The sequence below is a fragment of the Engystomops pustulosus genome, chromosome 9, assembly GCF_040894005.1.
Source record: "Engystomops pustulosus chromosome 9, aEngPut4.maternal, whole genome shotgun sequence".
Taxonomy (NCBI): Eukaryota; Metazoa; Chordata; class Amphibia; order Anura; family Leptodactylidae; genus Engystomops; species Engystomops pustulosus.
The window spans coordinates 27,166,094-27,177,810 of NC_092419.1; the positions used below are offsets into that span (position 1 = coordinate 27,166,094).

Genomic DNA, 11,717 nt, shown 5'->3' on the forward strand with positions numbered 1-11,717 from the left:
GGTTAAAGTACCCTAGGGAGTCTGAAAAATAGGAAAAAATTAAAAATTATATTAAAAAACCCTAAAAATTTAAATCACCCCCTTTCCCTAGAAGTCATATAAATATAAATAAACAGTAAAAATCATAAGCACATTAGATATCGCCACGTCCGAAAATGCTAAAAAAAAAATGCTAAAAATATAAAAAAATTCTATAAAAAGTGATCAAAAGGTAGTACAATCCTAAAAATAAAAGCATTGAAGACGTTATCAAATGTCGCAAAAAATGACACCACCCACTAAAAGTTATTAGCGCAAGAAGACAGCAAAATGAAGATTTTTTTTTTGTGCAGGAGGTTTTAATTTTTGTAAATGTATGAAAACATTATAAAACCTATACAAATTTGGTAGCTACATGATCATATTGACCCAATGAATAAAGTAGACCTGTTATTTAGGGCGCACAGTGAAAGACCTAAAATCCAAGCCCACAAGAAATGGCGCAAATGTGTTTTTTCATCATTTTCACAGCATTCAGAATTTTTTTTCCTGCTTCCTAGTACACAGCATGGAATATTAAATACCATCACTGTGAAGTGCAGATTGTTACGCAGAAAACAAGCCATCACACAGCCCTATACATGGAAAAATAAAAAAGTTAGAGATTTTTGAAGGTGGGGAGTGAAAAATAAAGATGCAAAAACAAAAAAGGACCTGGTCCTTATGGGGTTAAGAACTCTGGGGTGTAACCCATCTGGTCCAGGAGTAATTTTTTTTCACATTGATATACTTAACACATTCCTTTTGTATGTGCCCCTACATTCAGTGTCGGATCTTAATATATGCAGTATGGGCAGGCGCTGGGGGCCTTTGGTTTCCAAGGGGCCCAAGCCTACCCAAACTCGGGCCCTATCTGCCATCAGTCTTAAGAAAAAAAATCTATACTTACTTTCAGCTTTTTCTCCCTGCGGCTCTGTCTTCTCCTCCCTGCCCGTGGGTCGCTAGGGCAAGAAGAGAACAAGACGGAGCAGTGGGAAAAAGAAGCTGAAGGTTGGAAAAAAGTTTTTTTTCTTAAGAAAAAAAACCATTTCCTTAAAAGGGGGGCATCTGCTTTTAACATTTCTGTAAAGGGGGGCTCTGCTGTAAATATATTTTTTGATAGTGGGCATCTGCTGTGGACATTTCATTAATGAGGTGCGGCTGCTACTGGCCATTTTATTAGACTAGCCGCTGCATTTCCAACCCTAGGGCTTAGGCCCCTTCCACACTGGCGAGTGTGATGCGATGAACTCGGCCCGAACCCTGCACCGCGGGAGTGAACTGACATGCTGAGTTCACTCCCGCGGTGCAGCGTTCGGGCCGTGCGTTCCCGGCAGCTTGCGTTGCGAGTGTGATGCGAGTTCATCGCATCACACTCGCTAGTGTGGAAGGGGCCTTATACTCAAGACAATAACTTATCCCAGTTTTTGTCTGTGGTAAAATTTGGAGCCTCGGCTTATACATGAGTATTGAGGGGGAGTTCAGCTGCAGAGCACAGAGGCCGGGACAGAGCTGCATTCCCATCTCCTACACTGTCTGGGGGATCTGGTCTGGACGGCAGTCGGGGTGGATGTGTCATACAGTTAGGGAAAGTGATTGGCTTTCCTAAATAGATGGGATATAAGAGCAGGTCTGAAGTTCATCATTAAATTACTTTTATGAACAGTACAAGATTAAGTATATAGAGGATATAGAGTAACACTTAGGTCCTAATATCCGGGCACATGTTGGTTTGGATGCTGGGGGGTTCCTACTCGTGTGAATAGGAGCCATGGGACACTTTATCCGTCAGTACTGACATTAGCCAATAGTCACTATCTCTAGCCTATATGTCCCCCATGCATGGTCCAACCTCCATGTCCCCTTATGGTAAGTGCTATCTCCAGCCTCCGTTACCCCCATGGTAAGTGCCATCACCAGTCTCTACTTGTACTGTGTAGGAAATGGCACGTGCGTCTATTATAGGAGAAATACACAGAAACAGAGCGTAACGGAACTGGTCAGCTGCTTCAAACGTTCATGGGGATTCCTGTCACACACAGCAGGGGGCAGTATAATAATCACTGATTCCTGTCACACACAGCAGGGGGCAGTATAATAATCACTGATTCCTGTCACACACAGCAGGGGGCAGTATAATAATCACTGATTCCTGTCACACACAGCAGGGGGCAGTATAATAATCACTGATTCCTGTCACACACAGCAGGGGGCAGTATAATAATCACTGATTCCTGTCAAACACAGCAGGGGGCAGTATAATAATCACTGATTCCTGTCACACACATCAGGGGGCAGTATAATAATCACCGATTCCTGTCACACACAGCAGGGGGCAGTATAATAATCACTGATTCCTGTCACACACAGCAGGGGGCAGTATAATAATCACTGATTCCTGTCACACACAGCAGGGGGCAGTATAATAATCACTGATTCCTGTCACACACATCAGGGGGCAGTATAATAATCACCGATTCCTGTCACACACAGCAGGGGGCAGTATAATAATCACTGATTCCTGTCACACACAGCAGGGGGCAGTATAATAATCACCGATTCCTGTCACACACAGCAGGGGGCAGTATAATAATCACTGATTCCTGTCACACACAGCAAGGGGCAGTATAATAATCACTGATTCCTGTCACACACAGCAGGGGGGCAGTATAATAATCACTGATTCCTGTCACACACATCAGGGGGCAGTATAATAATCGGTGATTCCTGTCACACACAGCAGGGGGCAGTATAATAATCACCGATTCCTGTATCACACACAGCAGGGGGCAGTATAATAATCACTGATTCCTGTCACACACAGCAAGGGGCAGTATAATAATCGGTGATTCCTGTCACACACAGCAGGGGGCAGTATAATAATCGGTGATTCCTGTCACAGCAGGGGGCAGTATAATAATCACTGATTCCTGTCACACACAGCAGGGGCAGTATAATAATCACTGATTCCTGTCACACACAGCAGGGGGCAGTATAATAATAATCACTGATTCCTGACACACACAGCAGGGGGCAGTATAATAATCACTGATTACTGTCACACAATCTCCCAGTAAATTCAAGACTCTTCCCGAGCTCTCCCGCGCGGCCCCGCCTCCTTGTACTGCTGATTGGCTGAGTAGATCTACGACTGACAGCTCGGCCTGGAACTATCCCGATATTTCTCAGAGCTCTGACGTCAAGGACACCGCCACTGCTGATTGGACGAATCGCGGAAGGCTCGCGAATATTCTCCACCGTCTGTGAGTATAGCTGCGCTGTGATTGGCTGCTTGTGCGGGGAACACTCGGGAAGCTTCGGGATAGTTGCCGAGTGACGGGGAGCGTGGTGAGTACCGCGCTGTGATTGGTCGGGAGGCCGGTGACGTATGCACCCTGTACACAGATATATAGCGGCCGTGCAGTGCGGAGGAGCAGTCACTGATAACACGAGCTTCTGACACACGAGCTGCAAAGCGCAACTTCAGGAGAAGCTCCTCACTGCTGAGCCGTCACTAAGAAGCTGCTCTGCGCTGCTGCCTCTCACCTCCAGCCACTCTGCCTCTCACCTCCAGACACTCATCCTCACAGAAGATGGCACCTCAAGGAGTGGCGATTGGCATTGACCTGGGCACCACCTACTCCTGTGTGGGGGTCTTCCAGCATGGCAAGGTGGAGATCATCGCCAACGACCAGGGCAACCGCACCACCCCCAGCTACGTGGCCTTCACCGACACCGAGAGACTCATTGGAGACGCCGCCAAGAACCAGGTGGCCCTCAACCCCCACAACACCGTGTTTGATGCCAAGAGGCTGATTGGCAGAAGGTTTGATGATCCTGTGGTGCAGTCTGACATGAAGCACTGGCCCTTCCAGGTGCTGAGTGATGGGGGAAAGCCCAAGGTTAGGGTGGAATATAAAGGAGAGCACAAGACCTTCTCCCCTGAGGAGATCTCCTCTATGGTGCTACTCAAGATGAAGGAGACGGCTGAGGCTTACCTGGGTCATCAAGTCACCAATGCCGTCATCACCGTGCCAGCCTACTTCAATGACTCCCAGCGCCAGGCCACCAAAGATGCCGGGGTCATCGCCGGACTCAATGTCCTGAGAATCATCAATGAGCCCACAGCAGCCGCCATCGCATACGGCCTGGACAAGGGAGCCCGGGGAGAGCGCAACGTCCTCATCTTTGACCTGGGAGGTGGCACCTTTGATGTCTCCATCCTCACCATTGATGATGGCATTTTTGAGGTAAAGGCCACAGCAGGTGACACTCATCTGGGTGGAGAGGACTTTGATAACAGAATGGTGACTCACTTTGTAGAAGAATTCAAACGCAAACATAAGAAGGACATTACCCAAAACAAGAGGGCCCTGAGGAGACTGAGGACCGCCTGTGAGAGAGCCAAGCGTACCCTGTCCTCCAGCACCCAGGCAAGCATTGAGATCGACTCCTTGTATGAGGGCATTGACTTCTACACCTCCATCACTAGAGCCCGCTTTGAAGAGCTGTGTTCTGACCTCTTCCGTGGTACCCTGGACCCCGTGGAGAAAGCCCTGAGAGATGCCAAGCTGGACAAGTCACAGATCCATGAAATTGTCCTAGTGGGAGGCTCCACACGTATCCCCAAGGTGCAAAAGCTGCTCCAGGACTTCTTCAATGGCCGAGATCTGAACAAGAGCATCAATCCAGATGAAGCTGTGGCCTATGGGGCTGCGGTCCAGGCTGCCATCCTCATGGGAGACAAGTCTGAGAATGTGCAGGATCTCCTCCTACTAGATGTGGCTCCCCTTTCTTTGGGTCTGGAAACTGCTGGAGGAGTTATGACTGTTCTCATCAAACGTAACACCACCATCCCCACCAAGCAGACCCAAGTGTTCACCACCTACTCTGACAACCAGCCGGGTGTCCTCATTCAGGTGTATGAGGGGGAGAGAGCCATGACCAAGGACAACAACCTGCTGGGTAAATTTGAACTGAGTGGAATCCCCCCAGCTCCTCGAGGTGTTCCCCAGATTGAGGTGACCTTTGATATCGATGCCAATGGTATCCTGAATGTGTCCGCTGTGGACAAGAGCTCCGGAAAACAGAACAAGATCACAATTACAAATGACAAAGGCCGACTGAGTAAGGAGGAGATCGAGAAGATGGTGCAAGATGCGGAGAAATACAAAGCAGATGATGATGCACAGAGAGAGAAAATTACTGCCAAAAACTCTCTGGAGTCTTATGCCTTCAACATCAAGAGCATGGTGGAGGATGAGAACATGAAGGGCAAGATCAGTGATGAAGACAAGAGGCTCATCTCAGACAAGTGTAAGGAGACCATTACCTGGCTGGAGAACAACCAACTTGCTGAGAAAGAAGAGTATACCCATAAGCAGAAGGAGCTGGAGAAGGTGTGCCAACCTGTCATCACCAAGATGTACCAGGGAGGTATGCCAGGGGGAATGCCAGGAGGTATGCCCGGCACTAGCTGTGGAGCCCAGGCCAGACAAGGCAGCAGCTCTGGACCCACCATTGAGGAGGTGGATTAAGAACTTTGTACTCTTGGACTTCCTTTTTTGTCCTAAAAGAGTTTATCAGTAAAATGTTTATATAAAGACTTGTTGGTTCCATGTACAGTATTTACAAAGGACATTTGCCGGGTATTTTCCCTGGTGGAAAACATTGCAGATATTATTTAGGTATTTTTCTTTATAATTATTGGGTTTTTTTCTTGTTATGTGACTCATGTTTAGAGTCTTGTTGCTATTATTGGTTATTAGTGCAGATTCTTACATGTTATAATTTTTCTACAACATGTAAATAAACCTATGTTGAGTAATATTTGCTGTCTGTATCATATTTTAAAGTCATTTTAATTGCTTTGGTGTATATGTCGCAAATATAAACCATGCTTCATTAATGCTTCTTAAATAGATTGATAATATCTAGATTTCCTGTATGCGTCTGTTTTTGGGATTGTAGCATTTCCTTGATAGGAGCTGCAACATCCGATACAAACCATGGGGTGGTGCTTTTACTACAAAGTCTCAGACAGTCTCAAACAAGTGTTTGTTGCTCCTCACTGGATTCCCAGTTCATCACCCCCTTTTGCTATGCTTACATATTCTGGGATATCCAGTACTACACAGTATCATGGGGACGGAAAAGATTTACCATAGTCGTTCCCTTCATGTGTTAGCTAATGTTCTGTAGAACGAGTACATCCTTGTGACTAATGTCCAGCAGAGCCCCCTTTTAAAATATTGGGGCACATTTACTTACGCGTCCCTGGCGTGTTCCCCGAAGGGCATTGTATTGTCCGACCAGAATGCACTTTGCCGCGATTCACTAAGATCGTGCGCCTGATTTCCTGCATGTGTCGCTTCCCCGATCAGGTCCGCCGGAGTTCACCATCTTCTTCCCGGTGCATGTAAGTGCATTGTATGGAACAAAATTTTAATGTTAATTCCCGCGTTCAGACCAAATCTGTTGAATCGTCCTATAGCCCGACCCCCCCATTTCTGTCGCATGAAAGCCGTCACATGCGTGTGCAACACAATCCCCTTCTAAATAGCTGTGGCAGCCGCAATGATCCCGAAAACAACGGAAAGTCCCACGGAAATGCAATACGCGAACCCTTAGTAAATAAGCCCCATAATGTCCAGCAGAGTTTCCCCTCCCCCCCTCTCCCTTTAAAGTGCAGTGTCTAGCACAGTACCCTGCATGATAAAATAATAAACTTGGTACTCACCTCTGGCGTCCTCTTCTCCCTGTGGTTCATCTCCCTGGATCTACAGGCATTGCAGGCAGAGGCCCGTCTATGCTCAGTGCCCGCACACACTGACTGTGATGCGGCGTGACATCACAGGGTAGTACACGCAGCGCCATTGTGTGTGTGTGTTTGTGTGTTTTTAATACTCAAGTATAAGCTGAGTGGGGTTTTTTCAGCATAAAAAAACTCTGCTTAAACTCAAGTATATACAGTACACACATTTATACAGCCACCTGCACTCATTATAGGCCCATACATACATTTATACACCCATACAGAATATACACACATACAGTGTATACACCTTAAAGATACTATACTTGATATAGTATAAACACCCCATATACACACATCCTGTACGTGCATATGTATGTGCTCAGCCAGTCTTCTTATCCCGGGATGGTGTCAAAAGCCATAGGTCTTTTTTTTGCAGCCCAGTAGCTGCTGCCCACATTGGGGAAGTAGATGCCAGGACATAGAGATGAGAGATTCCTATAATGTGCAACATATGTGTAAAATGGTTGCAAATCGGGTGTCTGGGCCCCTGATACTATGGGCCCCGTAGCAGCTGCTAGGGCTGCTACCCATGTTTTTTACGCCCCTACAGGTTCCTTTAATGTGTTGGGTCAAGAAACCCCTTTAAATCCTTATATACATACAGTATATACTTGAGTATAAGCCGAGACCCAACTGTGTCATATAAACTGCAAATTGGATGTTATCTGTTTTACTCTAATTCAATAAAGCAAGGATGATAAAGAAAAAAAAACTGGGAAAACCTATTGATTCGTCTATAAGCCGAGGTGAGGTTTTTCAGCATATTTTTTGTGCTGAAAAACTCGGCTTATACACGAGTATATACGGTAAAATACGGAAAACTACACAACAATTCAGACGTCGGATCTCGCAACACCTGAGTTCCGTACGAACTAATGCGGAGGTCCCAATCGCCAGGCATATGCACGAGCATCATCATGGCGACCCTAGCCTATTGAGATTTTGGGGCCTCTGCAAAGTGACATTGGGCCCAAGAGGTGGCGATCTAGATCGGAAACTTCTTCAAGTTGAAGCTAGATGGATATACCAACTTAACTCTTTGAGCCCGCAAGGATTAAATGAGGGTTTTTCCTATTCTGCATTCCTTTAAGAAATACAATCCATATCCTGTTGGACAATTTTGTATACTTTAATACACCAGAATAATGCATTACACACAGACGGAGCTAATGGTAGGTTGGTCATTTATACACCAAAGACAGGACAATGTTCGACCACGCTTTGCCCCTGTCATCAGAACGAACCAACAATTGGTATTGAGGTTACATCTAACGCAACCCAGCATTGTCATTTAATGAGTTGACACACTATTAATAATTACAACGCATATTCTAAAAAAAACAGGCGTTTACCAAAGACTGCAATACTCATTAACGTTGCAAGTATGTACTCCTGCTGCACCGAGTGGCATGGTATGTTACCTTATACGGTTCACCCACCTGACCAAGCCATCATGACACATATTCCATCGATAAATGATGATCGCATGGCAAGGATCTTTCTATCTCCTTGCACATGCGCGAAGGCTTTACAATATGCAATACACTAAGTCCCCGCGCACGCGCAAACTCTTGGAACTACTGCAGCAACTTTTGGCGCACTTTAGCGCAACATCTGATGTGCCGTGCGCCATAATGTCAGCTCTGTCGCGCCATACACTAAGTCCCCGCGCATGCGCGAGTTTCCTGACGGGTTGCGACAGAATTGTGGTGCATATGCGCAAGACCCAGTGACATCACCAATATCGGACATCACCTATTGATGGCCTCATAATTGGCGGCATCCAATAGAATCCGCCGCAAAATGAACCAATTAACATGCACTATCCACCGATGACTGGAACCAATGACGTTATAGCTCCACAGAGGGGTTGGTAATCCCAATGAAGGCTAAGAGATGATTGGCCAATCACGGTGTCAGTCAAACGTTGCTAAGCAACATCAACAACAAATTGCTGGTATTGGTGTCTATACGTGATAGGAACCGCCCTAAAATTTATAAATACCTACCCTAGCTCCTCCCACAACTCACTAGCACCGATCCCCTGATGACGCTGGTTCTCCGGCGAAACATGTCGGGGGGGCTATTGTTTGGCTTTTAATTTGCTAAGTCTGAGGCTGTTTAATCAACGGGCCGCTGCAGGGACCCAGAGATAGATACTTATAGGCTGAGTTCACACCCAGCATTACTTATTAGACTAGGACAGTTTACAGCCTCACACTTGCGGTTTTTAACTAAGTGTGTCACAAATTTATGATTGAATCTTTTACAAGTAAAATAAAAGTTATGTTTTAGGCCTGACTAATAAGGCTCCATTCTGTCTTAGGACAGTTCTGTTGATGAATTGTTATTGCCTTGGCAGTCCTAAAAGGGCTCCCTTTCTGTAAAGAGTATATACGGTACTTACCAACTTCACAGATGGTAAAATAGAGCAGTAATAGAGGTTCTCCAGGTATTCTGGAAAATCCTGAGAGGGCAGTGGTGACAAACCAAACGTACCCAGCTGCAGTTACCTTTTATCACTGGTATTTCTGGTCTTTGGTTCCTGGCCAGAAGTGCTAGAGGGTCACTTACATGACTTTTTTTTAGCCAAGCCAGGCTCTCCTCTGACAGCAGGTGTCACTTTCCCTGACAGCACAAGTGATGTCCTTGTGGTCAGAAGAGGCCACAGATTGGCAAAGCAGATCCTATGACTCCTTCAGCACTTCCAGCCAGGAGCAGCTGCTGAAGTCCAGAAGCACCGACCCTTCGCCTGTATCCTGTATGTCCTACAGCCTATGGACCACCAGATCTCACCCCTAAACTAGACTTATACAGTTTGGGAGCCAATTGATAGCCAGCCTGATGCCGCCCCCACATTATATAACCAGCCTGCTGCTGCCCCCCGCCCCCCCCCGGTATATAGCCAGCCTGCTGCTTCCCCCAGTATGTAGCCAGCATGCAGCTGCCCCCCAGTATATAGCCAGCCTGATGCTGCTCCCCACAGTATATAGTGAGCCTGCTGCTGCCCCCCTAGTATATAGCCAGCCTGCTGCTGACCCACTAGTATATAGCCAGCAGCCCCCTGCCCAGCACATTAAAAAAATAAACTCTGAACTCACCTTCCCGACGCCCCCGCAGGTCCTCTTCCTGTTGCTGACGAGTGGCAACCATGTACACCGCCATCACACAGGACCTGTGCGCCACGGACCTGCACAAGAACCGGCCACCGACAGGATGCGAGCAGAGGACCTTCCGGAAAGGTGAGAATTGATTTTATTTTTTTTTACTTGAGTATAAGCCGAGTTTAGTTTTTTTAGTACATTTTTTGTCCTAAAAAACTTGGCTTATACTCGAGTATATACGGTAAGGTATATATAGAGAACTGTCTCTATTGCCCACTGCAACCAATCAAATTGAAGCTTTGCTTTTTCCAGAATGGACAATGAAATGACTATTCATTTGTACAGTCAAGTTTAGTGCTTGCAAAGGAAGTGTCACTAAAGAAGCCTTGATCTTCTATAGGTCCTATAGAACCTAGAAATGTACTGTGTTTGTCATCAAAGATTAGAATCTCATCTTTCAGATCATATTTGCTTGATTTTGGAGGTGATTTTTTTATATGTAAACAGGTGACATTTCACATACAAAAAGGACATTTCATACATGACTGGAGGGGACCAGTAGTTTAGTGGAGTAAAACTTGATGACAGTTTTCTTTTAAGAACACCGACCTAGAGGCGACTCCTAGTTATGGACAGAGCTTCCTCCCCACTGTGTCCTCTGGTAAAACTCTCTTGATGCTGGTAATTTACTGAACGTTCACCTCAGGCTGTGATGATGGCCAGCATGAGTTATGTAAGGTCTCTGCAATGAAGCTTTGTGTCACGGGACACGGGTGCCCCTGCGACCCATATCCCAGGTCGCAAGCACACCCATGTTCCGACTGGTGCCTCTGGTTCCTCCCTGCAACTCACCTCTACGGCTCCCGCAGTCCCGCAGTGGTGTGCGCGTCCCTGTCTCCTAGGGTGCGCACACTCCAGCTCACTAGGATTTAATGGGCCAATGCTCCAATAATTGCCACTGGCCGGCCACCTTCCCTGATAAATTCCAGCCCCTTCCTGTGTCCCCTGCCGGACCTTTGTGCCGTGTGCCTTAGAGAAAGCTTTGTCTCATGCCCTGCACCGTTCTTGTGATTTGCCGTTGTGACCCCAGTTCTGTTCCTGACTCCTCTGCTGCCTGCCTTGACCTATTGCTACGTCCCCAACTCCGATCCCGTGCTGCCCGTCCTGACCTCCTGCCTGTCCCCGACTACGATTCTGGCTAAAACCTGTGTACCTCCCCTTGGCTGCCACCATGGAACAAAGTCGCTCCTGTGGAACGACCTGGTGGTACCACACTGCAGCAAGTCCAACCCACTTTGCTGCAGGCTCTGGTGAAAACTGGGTTACTCCTTAGACTCTGCTCCCAGGTGTCGGCTTACACCATCGTCCGCGGTGGTCCATTGGGTCCATTACCCCTGGAGCATGACACTTTGTAAATCCCAAATTGTCAAAATTCTATCCCACAGGGACAAAAAAATGCTTTGTCTGGAGATGCGCTTAAAAAAATACCTGTTCTAACTTACATGCAAATTCATCTTAAGAACAAACCTATGGATCCTATTCTGTACATAACCTGGGGACTGCATGTGCTCTGACGTAAATGGTGTCGCTTTACGTGTATTTTGCACATTTCATTAAACGGTTCTTTCCCAGTTATGTGCTTTATAATATATAGCTGACTTCTCTGCCGGAGCTTACTATTAACCATTGTGGTTGTTCTGTAGTGCTGTAGTATCCCAGAGCGCCCCCCACTGAGCTGTTATAATGGGCCAGTGCATATCCCGCACCTTTATTCTCCT

At 46.6% G+C, this 11,717-nt stretch overlaps 1 protein-coding gene across 1 annotated transcript; it reads left to right on the forward strand.

The window, feature by feature from the left end:
* The first annotated feature begins 3,586 nt into the window (after positions 1–3,586).
* Positions 3,587–5,847, forward strand: LOC140076592 (heat shock 70 kDa protein). The gene has a single exon (XM_072123187.1). The coding sequence runs from the start codon at positions 3,612–3,614 to the stop codon at positions 5,553–5,555; it is 1,944 nt and encodes a 647-aa protein (XP_071979288.1). The 5' UTR covers positions 3,587–3,611; the 3' UTR covers positions 5,556–5,847.
* Positions 5,848–11,717: the final 5,870 nt, after the last annotated feature.